This window comes from Panthera leo, chromosome C1, assembly GCF_018350215.1.
Source record: "Panthera leo isolate Ple1 chromosome C1, P.leo_Ple1_pat1.1, whole genome shotgun sequence".
NCBI lineage: Eukaryota > Metazoa > Chordata > Mammalia > Carnivora > Felidae > Panthera > Panthera leo.
The window spans coordinates 160,487,788-160,509,964 of NC_056686.1; the positions used below are offsets into that span (position 1 = coordinate 160,487,788).

A 22,177-nucleotide genomic window follows, 5' to 3' on the forward strand; every position below is an offset into this window, starting at 1 on the left:
TGACAGAGTTTCTGGGATCCATCCTGTACACTTGGTGAGTCTCAGTGATGCCCCCTGGCAGAGGCCATGAGGCTGGGCCAAGGGAAACTGCAGTGTGGTTTGGGCCTTGGTCCTGGCTGGGTCATCACTCAGCCTGTCTCTGTAGCTTTTCCAGAGAGTCTCTGAATGTTTTACTGTCCATTAATACATTCCTTCTCTGCCTCATCCACCTACAATAAGGACAGAGACTGAGATACATAGCAAATTCTGAAACTACTTTATGCCATTGATATTTAGATTCATATTGTGAACACTCCTTCATTTTCGAATACTAATTACATACATATTGAATGCGATTACTTTTCCCCTTAATCCCTGAGGAGGAGAGTATAAGAATTATGCTGGGTTACACCTATGCTTGGAAACCTTATTAAGTGTTTATGTAATGAATTTGGTTGAGATGAATTATTTGTAATTTAGAAGTTTTAAAGTGTGTTATTTGTGAATGTTAAGTATATTATTAGTCAAATACTCCTAAAGGCCAAATACATTTCCTTTAATAAATTGTAAGCATTTAATTTTCCTGTAAGGTCCTTGAATATTTAAAAAAAAAATGGTTTGGAAATTATTCCTTTAACTAGAAAACATACTGATTTATTTGGGTCATATAAATGTTGTTAGGGTGATGACCTTATAGTTGCATCAACTAAACCCAATGTTTAGGAAACACTTTACTTTACACTTACTTTACACTTACTTTAGTAAGGGATTATGACATTATGGATTCAAAGGGTGCTGCTGGTAGTCCTCTAATTCCTGGATGCTCAAAGTGTGGATCACAGAGCAGTGATCCACAAAATGAAGATCATTTTGCAGAAATGGACAATTTCAGGTCTCGCCCCAGACCAGTAGAATTAAAATCTATATTTTAGTGAGACCCTCATGTGATTCATACAGATATTAAAATTTGAGCAGCACTGATTTTTTTCCTCATGTTATCAGACACAAAACCCAGCCCATTAAAAAGCCAAAAGCTGGGGGGAAACGGCATAACTTAATAGTCCTCTCTATCAGGAAGTTTCTACTCAACTGCAAGTCATTGAACCCGCTTCTTTACAGCACAGTGGCAAAGGAAACAGTGAGTTTCTTCTCACCGCTCCGTCGTATACCTGAACACATAAGGTCCCCTTTACCAACTCCTCGCAAACCCCTCAACTGAACATAAACTGCCCATTGCCAACTCTCACAGAGTTTCCTCTTCACTCACCTACAAACAAAACCTGCTAAAAAGAATGAATCAATGAAGAAATTCTTCCATTCATTCAGTAAATATTTGTTGAGTAGCTGCCAAGAGCCGGGGGTAGAACAGTGAGTAAAACCAAGTTCTTGTCCTTATGGAGCTAACATTTCCATGGAGAATTCAGTTCAGAAACAAGTCTATAAAATGCCAAGTACAATAAGCACTATAGGAAGAGGGACAGAGAGTGCCAGATGTGGGGCAGGGATGCTTGTGTACTGCTGTAGGATGGGCAGAGTATGACAAGATGGCCCAGGCTCATCTTAGACATTCCTTGCCCCTGGAATCAGCCATTTCTCCCAAGAAGCCTTGATTTCAAAACTCAAGATGTTCATTGCTATTGGTTTGGTCATTGATTTGAAGCCTAACATCGATCTCTCTTCCGCAGTGAGAATTCTGGGTTTTCAAGGACACAGGGATGACAGATTTAGATATCTCATAATTTCTTGTGTGCTTTATCCTTCATCACGCATACAGTAAATTCGGGGTTAACAATGCTACATATCTGTCAATAAATGATTGTTAAATAAGTTATCTATCATATTTGTACAATGGCATTCCCAAAAGTGCATGTGGAAACACCAGAAAAAGGATGAGGTAGCACTTTATGTTCTGATTTGAAATGATCTCTAAGATACATTAAAAAAGCAAGGTTAGGTCAACGTATATTCCTCTTGTGTGGGAGACGAGTAGGGGACAGAATATATATTTATATTGGCTTGTATATGTCAATTCATTTAGCATCTTCAGCACAAGATACTCTTCCAAAATGTGTGATGAACACTATTCTCTTGCCTTTGGATTGTACCCAGCAAGAGCCTGACCCCCTGGCTTCAGGGAAAGTAGAACTTCAAACATAGCGTTTCTATATTCATTCTATTTTAAACTATTAAATAAATGTTAACTTCCAGTATGTACCATGCCCAGATTTAAATTTGAAGTTATAAAAGGAAATGTGAGGGTGTTCTAGTTCTTTGATTAAGAAGCACTAATCCTACAAAAGTTTTGAAAATTGAACACTGTCTCTAAGTCTTACATTCACTTTCTATTTCCCAAAAGTGCTCAACAAACTATTCCCAAATTTGGAATAGGCAGATTCGCAGTGCTTAATTCTGGCTCTGTGGACAGAATTCTTGTAATGGAAGAGAGGGCAAATGATGAATATGAGGCTGAAATTTGTAGAAAGAGAAAGAAAAGGATATTTAATAATCCATAAGTTTATATTTGCATGAAACTCATCGTTGTGAGGGTTGAACATGTCACAATAGACAGTGACTGCTGTGGAATATTACAGTTGGCTTATTTTGCATCTCTTAGCTCCTATTCCTGAAATAAAGATTTACTAGTAATATGTTGCTATTATCATTATATGAATATCTGAGCCTAATCAGGCCAATTCATAAGGGAAAAAAAATGAACGAGTTTCTGTCTGACCTCAAATAGAACAATTCCAACTGATAAAAATGGGTGCCTCTCCAGAAAGTTAGCATCTTATTTTTGCGTCTAAATATCTGGCTTAGGGGTATCTAATAGACATTTAGACACACCTCCTGGAAAGCAAACACTCAAAAGATCCTATATGTGAAAAGAAAGATTAGTAGCTAATTGAGGTTCTCTCCCACAACTAGAAGAAATCAGAAGCAATCTTTATTGTAGATTAGGGCTTGACAGAACCTTTCTAAAAACATGTCATCTTGCTGCATTGCATTAGAATATGCTGGAGAGAAGTTTGAACCATTTGCTAGCACCTGCTAGAGAAGCAGCATTCCCACACCAGAAGCTTCTGGGCAACCTTTTCCTGTAGGCACTTCTTTGTTCCAGTTTCACGGACTCACCAAGCAGCCTTCAGTACACTTTAAGTCTCTTCTGATCTATAAGCCTGACCAAACAGACTACAACCTACGGCTAAAAACTACAGACTTCAGTTCCCACAACTTAAAAGCCACTTTCTAAAAATATGAACTTGTATATTGATTTGGTTGGATTGAGGAGTCTCAACTCAGTGACATGAAATAATCCCCTCTCTCCAATAATCACTCTTAACCACATTGAGTTGAATACTTTCTTTCTCACTGATACATGGCAACCATAAAAATACCTCAGTCTTAATCCATAAATGTTTTTGTTTCTTTGGTCCCTAAAGATATCATTTCAGTTATTATGGATTAGTCATGTCCATTTTTTATATTAAGACCTTATATTTTAGGGCAGTTTAAGGTTCACGGAAAAATTGAGGGGAAGGCACAGAGATTTCCTATATACCCTTTGCCTCCCCCAAAATCAACATAAAATCCTATAAAAGTAGGATAGCCTCCCCCAAAATCAACATCCCCCCTCAGAGGGGTGCATTTGTTACATTGGATGAACCTGCGTTGATACATCATAATCACCCAAAGTCCCTAGCATATATTATGGTTCCCTCTTGATATTGTACATTCTGTGGGTTTGAACCCATAGCTATGTATATATGTATAATGACATATACTCATCGTTATGGTATCATACAAAGTATTTTCACTGATCCTTTTTTTTTTTTTTGTAAGTAATCTCTGTGCCCAGTGTGGGGCTTGTACTCCCAACCTCAAGTTTAAGAGTTGTATGCTCTACAGCCAAGCACCCCTGATCTTTTTAACATGGCCTCCATGATTTTGCCTTTCCAGAATGTCATATAGTTGGAATTATATATCATACAACTTTTTCTTAGTTCACTTTCTGTGTATGTGGACATAAGCTTTCAATTTCTTTGGGTAATCACCAAGGAGCATGATTGCTAGATCACATGGTAAGACTATGTTTAGTTTTGTAAGAAAATGCCAAACTTTCAAAGTGGCTTTCAGAGTCTTTCAAAGTGGCTACACCATTTTGCATTCCCACCAGCAGTGAATGAGAGTTCCTGTTGCTCCACGTCCTTGCTGGCATTTGGTGTTGTCAGTGTTTTGGATTTTGTCCATTCTAATAGGTATATAGTGGTATCTCTGTTGTTTTTATTTGCATTTCCCTGATGACATAAGATTAGGGAACATCTTTTCTTATGCCTGTTTGCTATCTGTATATCTTCTTTAGTGAGGCTTCTGTTAAAGTCTTTGGTACATTTTTAAATCAGGTTGTGTACTTTCTTATGGCTCAGTTTTAAGAGTTCTTTGTCCATTTTGGATAATAGTCCTTTATCAGACATGTCTTTTGCAAATATTTTCTCCCAGTCTGTGGCTTGTTTTCTCGTTCTTAACATTGTCAGAAGTCTTTAATTTTAATGAAATCCAGCTTATTAATTATTTCTTTCATTGATTGTGCCTTTGGTGTTGTGTTCTAAAAAGTCATCACTGTACCCAAGGTCACCTAGGTTTTCTCCGGGGTTGTCTTCTGCGAGGTTTACAGTTTTGCACTTTACATTTAGAGTGGGTGATCCATTTCGAGTTAATTTTTGTGTAGGGTTAAAGGTCTGTATCCACATTTTTTTTTTTTTTTTTTGCATGTGGTTATCCAGTTGTTCCAGCACGGTTTGTGGAAAAGACTGTCTTTGCTCCTTTGTATTGCCTTTACTCCTTTGTCAAAGATCAATTGAGTATATTTATTTGGATCTATTTCTGAGCTAACTATTCTGTTCCGTTGACCTATTTGTCTATTGCTTACCAATACCACACTGTATTGATTACTGAAGCTTCATCGTAAGTCTTGTGAAATCAGACAGTGTGAGTCCTCCAGCTTTGTTCCTCTTCTTCAATATTGTGTTGGCTATGCTGAGTCTTCTGCCTTCCCACATAAACTTTAAGATCAGTTTGTCAATATATTCCACAAAATAACTTACTGGATTCATTTCTAAAACCTCCAGCTTTTGCTGATGTCTAGTGTCTGAAGAAACATGGCTGGTGGGTTGAGAGGTATGATCTGCCTTCTCCCACATCCACCCCTTTCTGCTCTACCTTCTCTGTTGCTGGTCAGTGGAGGAAAAAGGAAGGAAGACGTTCCTTTCTTGAGTTTCTATCTCTCTGTTTATATTACCCAATCCACTATTTCATATTATCTGCTTTCTTATTAGTATTATTAATGGAATACAATTCCATTGTTAATGTATTAATCATAGTTAATTTAAATTTTCTGCTTGACAATTCTAAAACCTGTGTCATACTTGAGTTTGATTCTGATGCTTACTTTGTCTCTTCAGACTGTTTTTTCCTTGCTTTTAGTATGCCTTTTAATTTTTGGTTGAAAGCCAGATATGATATACTGAGTAATAGGAGCTAAGATAAATAGGTCGTTAGTGTGACTTTTGTGTTAATCAGCCTGGGAGTTGGGCATTGTTTAATGTTTGTCGTAGCTATAGATGCCAAAGTCTTCAAATTCCTCTAGTGCCCTGTTTTTGTCTCTGTTGTGTTTGGGCTTCCCTAAGAAGTCCTCCTTAGATAGAGTCTGCATGTTGCAACTCTTTTGGCTGGGATCCACTGCTTTTATACTGGTATGGTTGGGGCATATAGGGGAAGGGGAATGTCCTGTAATCTTATCATTAAGGCTCAGGCATTTAGTGGGTCTGTGTCCCTGCATTGTGACCTTCCCAGCAGTTTCTTAGCTTCGTTTTCCTCCTTGGGTGAAAGAGAAAAACTAGAGGGGGCTACAATTAGAGAAATGCCCTTCCCCCATGTAAGATAAGGTTCTAGTAAAGTCTTCTCCCTGGACAGTAGGCCTTTGGTATGGAGAATGCTCTGGGTGTATTTCACAGTACACTCTCTTCCCTTCTCCTGCCAGAGCCACTAGGAGATCTTTTTCGGCTCCTCACCAAGAGGACCTGGTCGGGTTCCAGGAGGTAAAACCCACAAAAGTGTAGGGGCCCACCTAAGACTGCCCCCGCCCCCAGGAGTTTCTCACTCTCAAGTCACTTCAGCAATTCATCAGAATTACCACTGTTAAAACATACACTGAGGAATATGAAAAGGTTTTTTTGACCAAAAATTGATTTGAATCTGGCAGCCCCAAACTGGAAGTGGTCAGGAGCACTCCACTGACAGGATTTCAGGGAGATACTTTTATACTCAAAAGATGGAAGCCAAGGGGCGCCTGGGTGGCTCAGTCGGTTAAGCATCCAACTTCGGCTCAGGTCACGATCTCGCAGTCCGTGAGTTCGAGCCCCGCGTTGGGCTGTGGGCTGATGGCTCGGAGCCTGGAGCCTGCTTTGGATTCTGTGTCTCCCTCTCTCTCTGCCCCTCCCCCATTCATGCTCTGTCTCTCTCTGTCTCAAAAATAAATTAAAAAAACGTTAAAAAAAAAAAAAAAAGATGGAAGCCAAGTAAAGAAATTGCTGATTTGCTGTGGCTTCAAACCTAGTTGGCCATTTGTGATTGTACAGGCTTAGATTTTAGTTTCCTTAATTAAGCAGGCTGCCATGATGTTAGAGACACAACAGTCTAAAGCTTTCTCATTTAATTAACTGCACACCATTTAAGGGCACCTACCAGTCTGTGGCCTCTGTTCCAGGTGGGCAGATCCCAGGTGTGACCCCAGATTCCCTTGTCTCTCCCAATTCTGGGGTAGTGGTTTGCCCTGTAATCTCAGTCCTCTGATGGGCCCCAGAAAAGCCATTATTTTCACTTCGTTTGGCTCTTTATTGTTGTATGGACAACAGTAACTTTTAATCTTTCTACATGTGGAAGCTGAAACTTGGAATCTATAACCCAATTTTGAACTAAGAACTTTAAGAAAGAAAAAAAAAGGCCTACCCAAGAAACCAAAAAGGTCTATAGATGATTTATTTTTCCATTATTTAACAAGTGGAAAACTTAGGTAGTCATTTCAGAGTGGTGAAATCTGTTTATAAGTCTGACTTAGGCCTTTAATTTCATACCGTTAACCAAAGAGTGCTGACACAAATGACAATTCTCATGAGACATATATTTCTAAGGCCTTAGTTGTATTATTTCAAAATGCCAAGGAATGTAACTCCTAAAAGTATAGCATTTCCACTAAAAAATAGAATATGATTCTCCCCGCTTTCTAGCGATTTCCTCACTTCAAATTGGAAAGGGGAAATTTGAAATCTAGAATGTCGTCGCTTTTGTTTGTTGACTCCTGTTGTCTCCCTAATTGTTTAACCCCCAGAAGTTTTGCCTTCCCATCAGGATCAAGAGCTCATGCAGACCGGGTACTTTATCAGGCTTCTGCTTTAGCTTAGCACGTTGTTCTGCACACAACACCCCTTTAGTAAATACTTGCATTACACTGGATGTAGACTTACAAGACTTTTTCTTGCACTGAGTTGCCAGAGTTCTGCCATGAGCTTTGGGTCCCAGTCTAGCTTGTTATTCTTATCTCTTGGCTTAAAATATTGTGCCTTGCAAAAGGCTTCTGTGAGCAAACACTCGAGTCAAATGAATTACCCCCTTTCAAAAGGGCCTGAATATGGTTTTTCATAAGACCTATTACCGTGCCTTATACCTCATTATAACCTACTGGGGAGTTATTGTGCATTTTGTAATAGAGGCTAAATTCCTATTTTTCATCACCTGATTAGTATTTCTGAATTGGCTCCGGTGCCAAAAGGAATATTTTCCCTCACTGTTTCTCCTTTTCAGTAGTAATATAAATATAATAAAAAGCAGTAGAATGCATCCCTTCTCCAGAAACAAACAAAAACCAATTACGGTCAATCCTGAGGGAAGTCTTTGGTGGAGAAAGCCAAGAAAAGCCGAGAGAAAGCTGAATGAATACCTCTGCCTTTATCTGTTCTCTCTGCCTAGCTTTTTAGGATCATATTTTCACAGACCAATTTGGATTCTTTCATGCCCAGGTGGGGAAGAAGAATTTTTATCCTCAGCACATGATTGATGTGCTGAAATGTATGCAGTTTAATCAGGGAGGGGTCTGTTCCTTTTCAGGCTTATTTGTGATGTGTGTTTTCTGGCTATAGGACAAAACATTGGGCAGCCCTAGGAAACACACCAAAGAGGCATTAATGAAGCCTCACCCTGCTAGCTCACTGTCCACCTTCCTTGCCCATGGTGCAACAGGAAGAATGCCCGGGAGGACGTGGAATCGTGAAAGGGTGACAGGACTGGCATGCGGCAGCCTTGTCCCCACTCTGTGGCCACTGCCACCACCCTGCTGTGCAGGTCCTGGGTCTGCTCGTCCTTAAAGTAGTTCTTGCCCTTCCTGCACTCAGCTGTGTATCGCAAGGAGGCCAACTTCTGCAGAGAGTATTTCCCAGGCTCCTCTGGCCACAGCTCTGCTTTTAGGACTGGTTTTCTTACTTGGATCATCTCACTAATACCACCATACTACCTCTTTCTCTCTTCTGTGTAACCTAATCATTTATAAGTGAAATTCTTTTCCTTACTTCTCTGGCCCCTGGTTGGAGGGAGATTGAAAGCAAGAGGGTTCTTGCCTCCCTCTTGGCCCGGGAGGGCGGGCAGCATCTCTAGCAGCACCCCTACAGCTAGGACCTGGGGCCCCCCCCGGGGTTCCAGCTTCTGCCAGGATGCCCAATTCAGTCTCCCGTCCCTCTGTCCCCCACTGGAGGGCTTCCTGCTCTGCTGACATCTGGATTTGGCATCTCTGTTACCCATTTGCCTTTGCAGGTCCTCCACCATCCATAAAGCCAGTTCCCAGCATTAAATGACCCCTGCGAGAAGTATTGAGTGGCTTCATTATCCTGCTTACCCTTTGACTGCTACCCATGTCCTTGGTATATTTGTCTTAGCCCTGGTGGGACAGCTCCTCCTCAATACCAAATGTTCTATCGTAACAAACACGCTTTTTAAAAAGTTAATTCAGACCAAGCATGATGCATCAGTGCTAATGTGTCATCTCAGTGGGTCACAGTGAATACTTATTGCTAAAGATTCTTAAGGTCAACTCTGATACCTGAGAACTTAGAAGGGCTTAGATGCACTTTTCTCAATGGACTTGAAGTAAAGCAGAACATTAACTCATCCATAGGGTGAGCAAAAATGTCTCTCAAAGAAAAATGCAGGTGGTATGGGGTTGTTGTATCTGCAGCATAGATACTGGAGTGGGATAGACCCGGATTCAACCCCCAGCTCCAGGTATTAGCTGAATGAACTCAGTCCCTATATTTCTCTGGCTCTAGTTCTCGATAAAAAATGAGATAACAGATATAAAGGTGCATGTGTAGACAGCGTGTATAAAAAGCCTGACACAGGAAATGCTTAGTCTTGCCCTTAGGGCTGCTTTTCTTGTTTTAATTCTCACCAATATTATTATCCTGCTTTTTTCCCTCCCCCATTTAATCTAATCATTTGTGAAATGACATTCCTTTCCTCATTTCTCTAAGGCACAGCTAAGGCGAAATTCCTAAAAGGAGCTTTACTTTGAAAGCTAAGGGAACCCAAAAAGGAGATAAGCAGATACAAAAGCAATAAAGCCACACTCATAATGGAGGGGTCTCTGAGCAGGCATTGGACAATGATTTTGTTTCTCAGGGACCCGGTCTGCCTGTCACAGATGGCCTCTGTCTCACCACCTATGGCTTCTAGACACCACTGTAGTTCTTACAACATGGATTCTTGCCTAACTGGATATAGTTTCCCTTTCAAAGGCAAATTTTTATTCCCCCAAAATAAAACTTTCCCTGCTTTCACCCTGCATGTGTTCCTTGGAGGTTTTATTTAAATAAAAAGACTGTCCCCTTCTCAAAGCATCCATTCATTGCATTACCCCTAAACCTAAAATCTTTGAGCCAAGGAAGGTTCTGAGAACGCTGCCTTTCAACAGATTAAATAGCCTCTTGGTCCTGGAACTGGTACCAGGATTATGAGGCTGAATGGCAACGTTGCCTACATTTTACCTCTTCAGAAGTTACAAATCAAAGGGACAATTCTGGTTGAAGCCTGATGGTTCCTTTGCTTTCGTAATACTTTCAAAGGAATCAAAAAGTGAACTATCCAGATTAACTGACCTAGGGACCATTTTTAGCATTTTGTTCAAATATAGCCATCTCTGTAGAAACAAATGAAAAGATTCACTCTTCAAATAATGTTTCATTGCACCATCAAAGAATAAATACTCATCAGTAGTCCTCAAGCATGGGCATCTTCATGACCTCTAGCCCAGCCAGCCTCTCAAATACTACTGCAAAGGAAAGTCAAGTTTTTCCTAGGGAAGAAAAGATCGCCTCAGAAGCTAATCTCACATCCATCTACTCTAGACCACGTATACCTGTACCTCTTCTAAGACAGGAAGAAGAAATGGGTTTCTATTATCTTCAAGAATAACCAGAAGCTTCTACAATTTACATATACAACCAGGCATAGTCCTGGACATATCAACCAACCCATGCAATGTAAAGAGGTGGGACGCATGACTGCTGGGAACTCACAACTCGGAAATAATCAGCATGTTTTAACTGCACACATTTCCAGAGCCCTGATGCATGCTGGTCTGGTGCTTTTGAACATTTTTTCAGGTGACTTGGGATCACACAGCTCTGTCTTCTTTGAGGAAGTAGTACAAACACAGGGCACGGTAGCTCTCCCATCTAGAGGTCTGCCCTAAGGGAATGTGGGCTATTTCCGGGCAAAGTCAGTCTCTGTTTAAAGCTCCTGTTGAATTGGACCACACTGACGTTCCTTGGTCTAGATTCTTTGCTGATTGTAAACATTATGCTGCTTAAATACTATAATATTGCTTGACACCTGGGCTCTAGTGATTTCAAGAGGAACAAAAAAGTCTCCTTGATGCCAGGGAGGTGATGAAAATGTTTAAGTAAGTCAGTGAGATTTCATTCATTCTAAGTAAATCTGCATCTCACCTATGCTTTTCTTAAAGCTTTCCATTCTGTCCCTCGTTTCCTTAATTCTATTATAATATCCAAAGCAGCAACTCATCTGAAATTTATTGTTGATAAAAAGGAAGGTATATGTTTATACATGCATATTTGTATTTAGGTACATAAAGTATTTTAAATTAATATTGACTTATTTCCTCCATTGGTTGTATTTTTTAAATTAGGACTAGAGGGAAAATCTACCGATTCATTTTCAGTGTAATGGCTTCAGTTTCCAAAAAGTAGAGTTTTCATTATAAAGTATAATAATGTCCGTATTAGTTTTTTGCTTTTTGTTTTTTTACTGCTATAACAAATTACCACAGGGTTAGTGGCTTAAAACAACACAAATTAATAATTTTACAATGCTGTAGGTTAGAAGTCTGAAATGGGTCTCACTGGGCTAACAATGAAGGTGTTGGCAGCCAAGTCCTTCTGGAGGTTCTAGGAGAAAAGCCATATATTGCTTCGCCTTTTCCATCTTCTAGAAGCTGCCTTCCATCCTTGGCTCTTGGTCTCTTCCATCAGCAGAGTCAGCAAAATCAGGCCAAGTCCAACTCACACTGCTGTCTCTCTAGTTCTAATTCTTTCCCCTCCCTCTTCCATCTTTTAAGAGTTCATAGGATCACACTGGGCCCACCAGGAAACACCAGGATAATCTCCCTATTTTGAGCCTTAACTTAACCACATCTACAGAATCCCTTTTGCCATGTAATCTAATATAGTCACAGGTTCTGGAGATAAGGATATGGACATCTTTGTGGGGGGGGGGGGAGGCATTATTTCTGCCTATCACAATCTCATAACTAAACCTATCATCATTTGAAACCTTCTGGAAGTGACATAAATAGCATTGTGTTAATGGTCCTACCACCATCTTTAACTGCACATATCTTTCTCTTCCATTTGGAAATGCCATTGCCAGACATCACAGAGAACTGGAGGGAAGGGTTTGGCAGGACTAAGGGACCTACCTGTGTAGCTGTGTAGCAAGTCATTTTCCTGGGATCGCAATTCAGCACCTTCATCTGAAGAATGTGGATAATAGTGGCAGCTTAATCTGTATTCTAGAGCTGTTCTTTCAGTCACGGAATCCTGAAAACTGTATACCACTTTGCAAATGACAGAGATGGTGCCCTAGCTGCCCCAGTGGGTCCTCGGAACTTGAGTACATAAAACCACCAAGAAGTATCATTTAGAAATTAAAACTTTTTTTCCAAAAATACAAATTGAGGGAAAAGAATCTTAACTACATGACAGAGGATGAAATTGCTCATTTCCATTCTAATTCAGTACTTTATCCCTATCTCCCGAGATAGGTCATTTTAATCTCCATACATGTTTATCTTGTTTTGCTTTTTCTTCTGCTCTGATGTTTGTTATGCTTTGAGTAGATATTGATTCCCTTCTCATTAAGCCTGCAAACATCTAATCATTCCTATCTGTTTGGTTTTTTTCATTTTTAATAATTTATATTTAAATTTTGGCAAATTGAAGGTCTAATTTTGCCCTTTGAATGCATCTGCATTCAAGTTATTCAGGCAGATTTTATCTCTTGTTTTTTTTTAAATTCTATTTTGAGTTTTATAAAAATGGATGTTTCTTATTATCCCCCAGCCCATAATTTTCTTTAGTGTACTTTTTGTTTAATTTTCTTTTGCCTTAACATTTTATTTTTCAGACACCTCTCATTGAACCTCACGTTCCTCTTCGTCCTGCTAACACCATTACCAAGGTAATGGGATGTAGGTGGGTTGATGAACCTTCAGAGCCAACTTCTTAGGTAACCACTGGAGGCGGCCAGTATGTCAGAGCATCACATCAGGAGACCTCGGGTGCATTTTCTAGACATAACGACTATTCAGTGTGTATCAGTTCTCCAATAAAAGGGACATGTCATACAAGTGAACAATGTAAATATGTGAATGAGTTGTATTTTTCAAGCCAGAGTCAGAAAGTGATTTAAGTATTCATCTGGTTTGTTTTCCTTCTATAAATTCTCCCTCTTCCTCTTTCCCTCCTTTCACCTGATTAAAATGCAGGTTCCTTCAGAGAAGATTCTCAGGGCTGGAAAAATTTTACGAAATGCCATTCTCTCTCGAGCACCTCACATGATAAGAGATAGAAAATACCACCTAAAGACATACAGGTATGTGCAATAATTCTAAAGGCTGTGGCCTCCCTCAGATTCATGTTTAGTGACATTGGAACAAACTTGTGTTTTCTTGTTTTCCATCTATGGGTAGCATGTTTTATAATCCTCCAGGTTTTGGAAGATCTGAGTTTGTCTTAGATCCCTGCTTAGCTTTAATTATCCTTAATATTCCCAGCAGTTACTCCTAAACTAATTTGCTTGGACATTGGTTTAATTGTGATAAACAAAGAGAAGAAAACTTTTCCATTTCTGTTCGCTAGTGTTTTTTTAGGGGAACTATTAGATTTAGATGAGATTAAACTAACATTTACTTAGCATTTGTTTCTGCTTGAAGCCCTCCGCCAGGCCATTTTCCCTATGTTATCCTATTTCATCCTACCACAGCCCTGCTAGGTAGGTGTTAGGCCATGTTTCAGATGATAAAAGTGAGGCTCAGAGAGAGTAAATAGTTTTCCTTGTCCAAGTCACAAGTCTAGTGAGTGGCAGAGCTAGGGCTTAAGCCAACCAGCCTCGGTTGATTTCCAAGTTTAGTGATCTTTTCATTCATTCTACCATTCATTCATTCCACAAATGTATTAAATACCTACTGGGCACTGGATGCTATTGTGTTCTAAGCCCCAAGGATACAGGAGTGAATAAAATATACAATGTTCTTTACGGAGTTTACTTTCTACTGTAGGATTTCATTCTAGTGTGTATATAGTGAGTATACAACTCTATCACATCTATAATTATTTAGAATAGGGAGTCACTATAGCTGTCACTGGAGTTAAGGAATTATGTAGTTGAATCTTCTGGGATGACTGAACACTGGTGGGTCAACTGAGGATTCATGTCTGATCTTTTAGCTTTTGATTTTTTTCACTTCACCATGGGTTTAGGAACTGGAATGGCCTATGCATGGCACACAAGCTTTCACTTTCTCCTTGCACCCGCAGTTTACCCTCATAGCCCTTTTTTAGCAGTCACTCAACTCTCCCATTTAGTCTAGACATGACCTCAGAACCCATCAGACTTGGCGTGAGTCAAAACCCATTTGATTCACATGAACCAAATTCATAAGACACAGTGAAAGCTAGGATACAAATTTTAAAGTTACCATGAAGGATAAATATATTTCTATGACTGTCAACTATGATAGAACCTGTAAAATTAGACCTCATTCACCCTATAGGAAACCTTTGAGTACATGTGCCTCAAGATCCAGTCTGTTTCCCAAGGACAGAGATGGCAAAACAGGCAAATTCTTCCTCTTTGGATCACTTTTTCTGCACTCCTTGAAAACAAACACTCTTCCACTTGTGCTTGTCATGAACATGTTTATAAGACTAAAACTGACAGGATATTTGTTACATTAATTGACCTCGTCTTGAAGAGAATTTTGGAAATGAGACGGGATTTGAGAAACACTTTAGTCTTATCAAGAAGACACATTCCATTTCTTAAGACAGACTATTCATCCAGCCCTTTTTTAAAGTTTACTTATTTATTTTGAGAAAGAGAGAGCATGCATGCCCACAAGTAGGGGAGGGGCAAAGAGAGAGAGAGAGAATATCCCAAGCAGGCTCTGTGCTGACAGCACAATATTCTCTCTCTGTCTCTCTCTCTTCCTCAAAATAAATAAATAAACTTTATTTTTTTTTAATGTTTATTTATTTTTGAGAGAGAAAGACAGACAGAACGCGAGTGGGGGAGGGGCAGAGAGAGAGGGAGACACAGAATCAGAAGCAGGCCCCAGGCTCTGAGCTGTCAGCACAGAGCCCAACGCGGGGCTCGAACTCACGGACCGTGAGATCATGACCTGAGCCCAAGTCGGATGCTTAGCTGACTGAGCCACCCAGGTACCCCCAAACTTTAAAAAAAATAACAAAAATCATGTGTTACATATTCCCAGAGAGAGTTAAAGCACTTTAACTCCTCGAGTGAATCTCAAAATCTCATATGGCTAAAGGACCTTTTTCTTTTTAAGTCTTTGTTATTTTTTCCCCTGACTTAAGATGTGACTATGCTTTTCCAAGTGTGGACTTGCATTAGGGAAATTCCATTAAAATATGTCATCTTTATGACAAAATGGAAACTAGAAGTCAGAAGCCGTAAACTCTTTCTTGCTCCATCATACTAACATTTTCAATCCCTGAAATACAGGTGTCGTGTGTATTCCACACCCTATGACACAAATTAATGATCTGTTGGTAATAACCCATGGACTCATCTGGAAGCCAAAGGCATGATTTCTCTTTTCTGCACCCCAGTTTAAGTTCCTTGCCCCACATCTTGTACTTTCTAGTTCCATCTCTCTCCTCCTCCCCACCTGCTTATATCATGGCTGCCGTCTCCCCAGACACGGTATCCCCCCAAGTCATCACCATGCTAAGGTCTGCTGTCGATTCTAAAGTGGCTGGGGATCTTTAATGGAGAGGAAACTCAGTGATTCTATCAGCTGCAAGTGGCGCAGCTGTGGATCTTTGTTCTGTGTGCTGACTGCAGGATTCTCATACCCTGAGCAAGGACCCAGGTGTTCTGAGATCATCTCAGAGTTCCTCTTAGCAAAGAGAATCGTTGAATTAAAAGCCACATGGAATTGATTAGTTTATACTTTTATGAAACTTTTCCCGTTAATAAATTCTGAAATTAGAAGAGCCATGTTTTGACAGTTCCTGTGTTCAGAATGAATAGTTACTAGGTGCCCCCTTTGCTCATTGAAGCTCTTTTTGTGGGTGTAGACTGTTTTCAGAGTAGCCCTAGAAATCTGACGGCCTTCTCAGTACATCTTGCTTGCGAAATGTTCCAGGATTGGACCTGAATCAGGGCGTCCCAGGAGCTTAGACAGATTTCAGAGTTCCTAGAACATTGGGGGCCATCTTTTCGTCCTCGTTTTTTTATAGATGAGAAAACTGAAAACCAGCGAGTTTAAACGACATGGCCAGACTCACACAGCTAATGTCTAGCAGACACAGTGCTGTATCTAATGACTCCTCCCAGGCTAAGCCTCTTCCTAAAGTGGCACAGCACCAGGAAACCCCCAGTTTAAACTAGAGAGGAGCTCCTGAGCTCCCCCCCCACAGAGATGGTGCCATCCTTAGCCCGGGATGGGAGGCCACCAGTAGCAAAGACCCCAGCTGCTCTGTGACTTCCTGTGTTGGCCCTTGGGATTCATTCCTAGGGCTTCAAGATTCCATTTCCTCCTCTGAACCATCATGCCACAAACACCTGCCCTTCTCCCTCACCCCACTGAAGGTCTCAGTATTTCCTAATTATATGTTTCCTGACTAATACACGCAGTTCACCCATCCTGACGAACTTACCACAGAGGGGCAACTTAGGGGTGAATGTGTGACTATGCAGAAAGCATGTGGAGCTCCTCAGATGACAAGCTCTGCAGAAGTGCTGATGCTCATTACATAGGACTTTTTTCAGAGAGATTTGCATCGCTAATTGCTTGTTTCTCCCAACACCCCTCTGGGGAAGATCAGTAGTATTACTTGAAAATATAAAGTGCTATATAATTTTGCACTTATACACCGCCTTTCGTGGAGCACCTCCAAGTGCCTCACAAACATTAACTCATTCCTCACAGGCTCGGGTGAAGGAAGTCAGATGTCACTTTGCCCTCGTTTTACACTGAGATTTTCCGGGACCAGCGAGACAAGAGAGTTCCTGGCCCTGGGCTTAGCTTGCTAGATAACACTCCCCATCTAGTGGCCCTTCGGTACCCCCTGGTGCTGCAGTGTGTAATGCTCTTTCATTGCTTGGAAGGTTCCCTCATGAGCTGAGTGGTTTTGCTGGTTTGTACAAAAGTTTGAGAACCTGAGGCCACGCCATGCCATGCTTTGTTTGCAGTGAGACCTCTTATGGTGGAGGAGCACAAGCGTTTCGGGAAGGTCTTTCAGAAGCCATCTCCCAGCCTTCCTCCGCGAGGGCGTGCCTTCCCATCCTTTGTGTTCCCCTCTCCTTAGGCAATGCTGTGTGGGAACCGAGCTGGTGGACTGGATGCTGCAGCAGACTCCCTGTGTCCACTCCCGAACTCAGGCTGTTGGCATGTGGCAAGTGCTGGTAGAAGACGGCGTTCTCAACCACGGTAAGATGAGCCCCAGGCCCTGGAAAACCCTTTCCCTGGGTAAGTTGTTGCTGCACTCCCAAATGGGCCAAAAAGGAATTATGGTCCCTTTAGGGGCCTGCAGAGCCGGCATCTTCATTTAGCAATACGAGTGCGGCGAGCGGATGCTATTGATTGCTATGTTCCGCCATCGTGCCCCCCTAACATGGGAGAATGTATGAAGGGAAAATGAAATTGGGACCCGAGTGCATCAGTTCCAATTATGTTTATTAGTTTGCATTCACGGTTCATTGGTAGTGTGATTATACTCTGAGCATAGCAATCCTGATGCAGCGGCAGAATGAAGAGCAATGCGATGTGCGGCGGGGCTGGTGGCAGGGAAAGGAAGTAATGAATTCAGAAGCTGCCTTTTAACAATGGCGTTATCTGGGAGAGCCAATTTGTATCCACACGGGATGACCATATTTAAAATCAAGAATGTGCTCGACTGTCGCAGCCCCTGACACCCGCAGGGGCTATCGTGGGGCAGGGTAGCTGTTCAGGACTGGAGTGTGACCGTGGTTGATCTGCTCATGCCATTTGCTTTAACGACCACTTTTCCAAACTGACAAACCATTAAAATCGTTCATTTAATTTACCAAGGCCTGAGAATCTAATGATGGCTTCACCCGTGTTTCTCAGACTTTAATGTGCATTCAAGCCATCTGGGACTCTTGTTAAAATGCAGATTCTGACTCAGCAGGTTTGGGATGGGTCCTGAGGGTCTGCGTCTCTAAGACATAGAAATGAGAGATCCTGAGCCAAGTTCACTGACTGTCCTACCAAGATCTAAGTCTTTTTCTTTAAAAGGAACAAGGGAAAAACAAAACTTTTAAAATCAGAACTGGATGGAAATTACCTTAAGTTACTTCTAGGGTTATATGACCTAGAAGCTCGGTCTCGTCAGTTTTGTTCAAACAATTAATTTTATTCTAAACTTTTTTTTAAAGTGCAGACATGTTAACAAACAGTACATATGGAAAGAAAAATACGAATCCTGATCCCTGTAGAGTAAGATTGTTTTAAGTCTGTGCCCGAAAACCATTATAGAGCATGATCTGGCAGTTGGTTATTTTCCTGTTTGGGACACATGTCCCACATGCCAGAAGATGTCACCAAGGCAATTTTTGCTGGTCAGAGTGCTCATCTCAGAAAAGCTGGCAGGTTCTCATAAGAACGTGGTGGGGCCAGCCGGTGGCGGGCGGGTCAGAGAGAGCCTCGAGGTGCATGACCGCAGTTGGGAAGTCATGTATTCCAGCTGCACGGCCCTGGGCGAGGCGGGATCAGAGGGCTGAGGAGTCTCACCGCTTTGCTGCCACTTGGCTCTCTTCCCCGACACCAGCCGTTTGCTTCTGGTAAACGGGGCTGTGAGGCAGAGGGACAACAGCTGATCCTTGCCTTCATGTTTCATGTAGTGGACCAGGAACACCATTTCCAAGACAAATATTTATTTTATCGATTTCTGGATGACGAGCACGAGGATGCCCCTTTGCCTACTGAGGAGGAGAAGAAGGAGTGTGATGAGGAGCTTCAGGACACCATGCTGCTGCTGTCGCAGATGGGCCCGGACGCCCACATGAGGATGACCCTCCGCAAACCGTGAGTAAGAGCGCAGTGCGCACCCTGTGCCAGTCCCCTGGGGCCATGGGCATGTGGAAGCACGACGCTCACCTGGGCCACAGGGAAGCAGGCTGATTTCCCAGGTCCTGGCCTGCACTCAGGGCCAAAGGGGAGGCTCTGGAGGTGGGACACAGCAGTGTTTGTCTCTTTTCTATTTTACTTTTGAGCCAGATAAATCCATTTCCCTTTTGCATGAGTTAAAACTGTACAGAATTTTAGTGGTTGGTTCGGGATGTCAAAACTAAGTCCACATATTAAAAAACCTTTAGGGGGCTCCTGGGTGGCTCAGTTGGTTAAGTGTCCGACTTCAGCTCAGGTCGTGATCCCGCAGTTTATGGGTGCGAGCCCCGTGTCGGGCTCTGTGCTGACAGCTCAGAGCCTGGAGTCTGTTCTGGATTCTGTCTCCCTCTCTCTCTGCCCCTCCCCCTCTCACACTTTGTCTCTGTCTCTCTCAAAAATAAATAAACATTAAAAGAAAACCTTTGGGCAATGACGAACAGAAACGGCTCTGTTTCCATGCCAGAATGTGACAGCCCCTGTCTTTCTAATGGAATAAGGCGGAGGTCATCAGAACCATAGACATCATGCCCGTGCCTTTGTTCGTTCGTTCATTCAACACGTCCTTTCACACCATTTTGAACCTTCTGCTCGTTAGCTTAAAGACACGTTCCTAAGAGAATACCACTGCTGCATTAGTGCTTCAAGACCTCCTCCCACTAGTAAGATGCTCTCTCCCTTCCATCTCAACTGAAACCCACCTCACCTTCAGTAACAACCTATCAGCTAAACTGGAGGATTCTGAAGTGTTTAATCAGATGGATTCAGAAAGAATGTACTGAGCCCCTGTTGTACTTAGAGAACTCTCCCAGTTGCTGTGAGACATATAAAGAAGCATATGCCACAGTCCCAATCTTGGGGAAACCTTTTTAATAAGGCATGACTTGGCACTTGGTGTTGAGGCCACCATGCACAGGCTTATGATTTTCTTCTGGGAATGAAACGGCCCTCCACCCTGTGGCCAGTGCCAGCAGCTGTGGATGTCGATTCTGAGTCACAGGCATGGCCAACCTCCATTTATTCGTGGGTCTCAACAAGTGCATTAAACTTCACATGTCTTGTATGTCCACGGGGCACTTTCCAAAAGTGCCGTGCCCCTTAGGCCAACTTCCTCAATGTCTGCCCCTCATGCCAACTTATAGTACTTCTTAGTGCTTCTCTGTTTCCTTTCTTCAACATATTTCACTTGTTGTCATGCGATGTCTCCTTTGTCAGGACTTTCTCTTGGGTCTTAATGTCCACCTCCATGTGTTTCATAGGCCTGCCCTTATCCTAGTCAGCACCACCATGTTTGACTCTAGAACACTGGTTAGGTTCTGGTCCTTTATCCTCAAAACCCCTTTCTTCAAACAAAAATTGTATGGGAAAATCCAAACTATCAAACAGAAAAGCCAGAACTTCACTGACCTAATTATGGGTAGTATCCAAGAACCTTGCCCAGCTGATTTATGCTCTGTCTGTCCTGAAACATCACAGGGGTGGGTGGCTAAGGGGGCACAAGGGAATCATCAGGGCATGGAGAACTCAAATGAACACCGTTCCAAACTGTGCTTTCTTTCATGTGAGTCCACTTCCTCTCTCCCTTCCCCACACACCTATGTCCCATTGTCCATCATTTTTACTTTCTCATCATTTCCTAGATCCATCCCCTTCTTGCTCTTCTTGCCTCTTTCATTCAAGTCAAAGCCATACAGTGGTTCTGAATCAGAAGTGGGACAGAATCAGAATCAGAAGTAGTTCTGAATCAGTGGGGCATCAGTGTGGGAGGATGTTTTGGTTGCCTCAGTACATGTGGGGGCACACTTCTGCCATTCACTGGGCAGTGGTTAGGACCAAGGGTTGCCAAATACACCCAACAATACCTAGGACCCTACAAAATAAGGGGCTGTCCTGAAAATAATGCTCCTATTGAGAAACATTGCTTTAAACTGAGTTTCTGAAAGGCAAAGACATATCCCATTTCTTTTTTCATTTATTTGTTCACTTCACCAATATTTGATAAACACCTATTTTGTTCTAGATACTATGTTAGTTGCTAAGGCTAAAACATCGAACAAGAGGGTTGCACCTCCTTCCTGGAGCTTTCTGCGTAGTCCAAGAGACAGACCTTAAATAGTTAGGCAAGGAATCATTTTGTCATAGCTGCAGTACATGCTACAAAGGAAAATGTAGTGTACATTAATAGAGTATAATATGGAGAGGGGGGATTTAATCTGGCATAGAAGTTGGAAAAGGCCATATTCCTAGCTCTGTGCATTCCACTAAATAGACCACCAATAAACTTTTGCTGAGTGAACGAATGAACAAATGAATGTCTGTTGGCAGCTAATGTTCCTGCAGCTCTTAGTTGCTTCAAGGGAAGCAGAAATGCCATTTGATTCACAAAGATTTTTGAGCATGTACCAAGAGGTTTTCTTTAAAAAATAATAATAATAAAATGGTTCCTGCCTTTGGAGAATTTATAATCCAGGAGGTGAGGCCCTCCCAAATTAGGATCTGGTGCAACAAACACACTTATTGAGTGCCTATTGTGTGCTAGAAACATTCATGCTATTGTCTTGATTCACCCTCACAAGACCCTGAGAGCTGGTTTCTTGAGTCACCCTTAGAAAGAGAGCCTGTGCTTGTGCTTTTTTTCTTCCATACAGCATTGAATTGCATGATCCTTGGCAGCCCAAAGATTCTTCAGAGAAAACTATATTCCAAAGGTTGGATTTTTCCAGTCTATCACTAGAACATACAGGTTTTACTAGTATTCCAAGACATATCATTTTGAGTTCCCTTGGGATTTTCTTACCTTTCCAGGTTTTATCAAACTACAAAATTGGAATCGAACTGGTAGTTCTTCTGACTCAATACTCTTAGATTTTCTTTCTATTGGAATGACAGCTCCCAAGAGATGAAAAAGTGAAAAAGAAGGAATCTAATTTTTTTGAGACAGACTTTCAAACCTATGCACATGCACACACACACACACACACACACACACACTCACACACACATACACACACATACACCTTTTTTGGGGTGAAGGGAGTCTGATAATAACCTTTGTAACGTCTAATTTATTTAAGTGGAAAGAAAATATGCTTAGGTGATCAAGAATTTCCAGTATCACTGCTGTCCTTAAAGAGACCCCTTGAGCACTTTGCTCCTAGAAACCTGAGGGCATGTGTAAAGGTCCTGGAAATGTTGACGCTTTAC

At 41.7% G+C, this 22,177-nt stretch overlaps 1 protein-coding gene across 6 annotated transcripts in view; it reads left to right on the top strand.

The window, feature by feature from the left end:
- Positions 1-22,177, top strand: part of RAPGEF4 (Rap guanine nucleotide exchange factor 4) — a 291,851-nt gene that overhangs the window by 189,362 nt on the left and 80,312 nt on the right. For all 6 annotated transcript variants that reach the window (XR_006205530.1, XM_042949147.1, XM_042949152.1 and 3 more), the window contains 4 exons: positions 12,727-12,780; positions 13,088-13,194; positions 17,157-17,278; positions 18,712-18,895. Coding sequence is in view for 5 of the 6 variants with exons in the window: in XM_042949147.1 (XP_042805081.1) it covers positions 12,727-12,780; positions 13,088-13,194; positions 17,157-17,278; positions 18,712-18,895 (467 nt within the window). In the remaining variant the exon portion in view is untranslated. The remainder of the gene's footprint in view (positions 1-12,726; positions 12,781-13,087; positions 13,195-17,156; positions 17,279-18,711; positions 18,896-22,177) is intronic.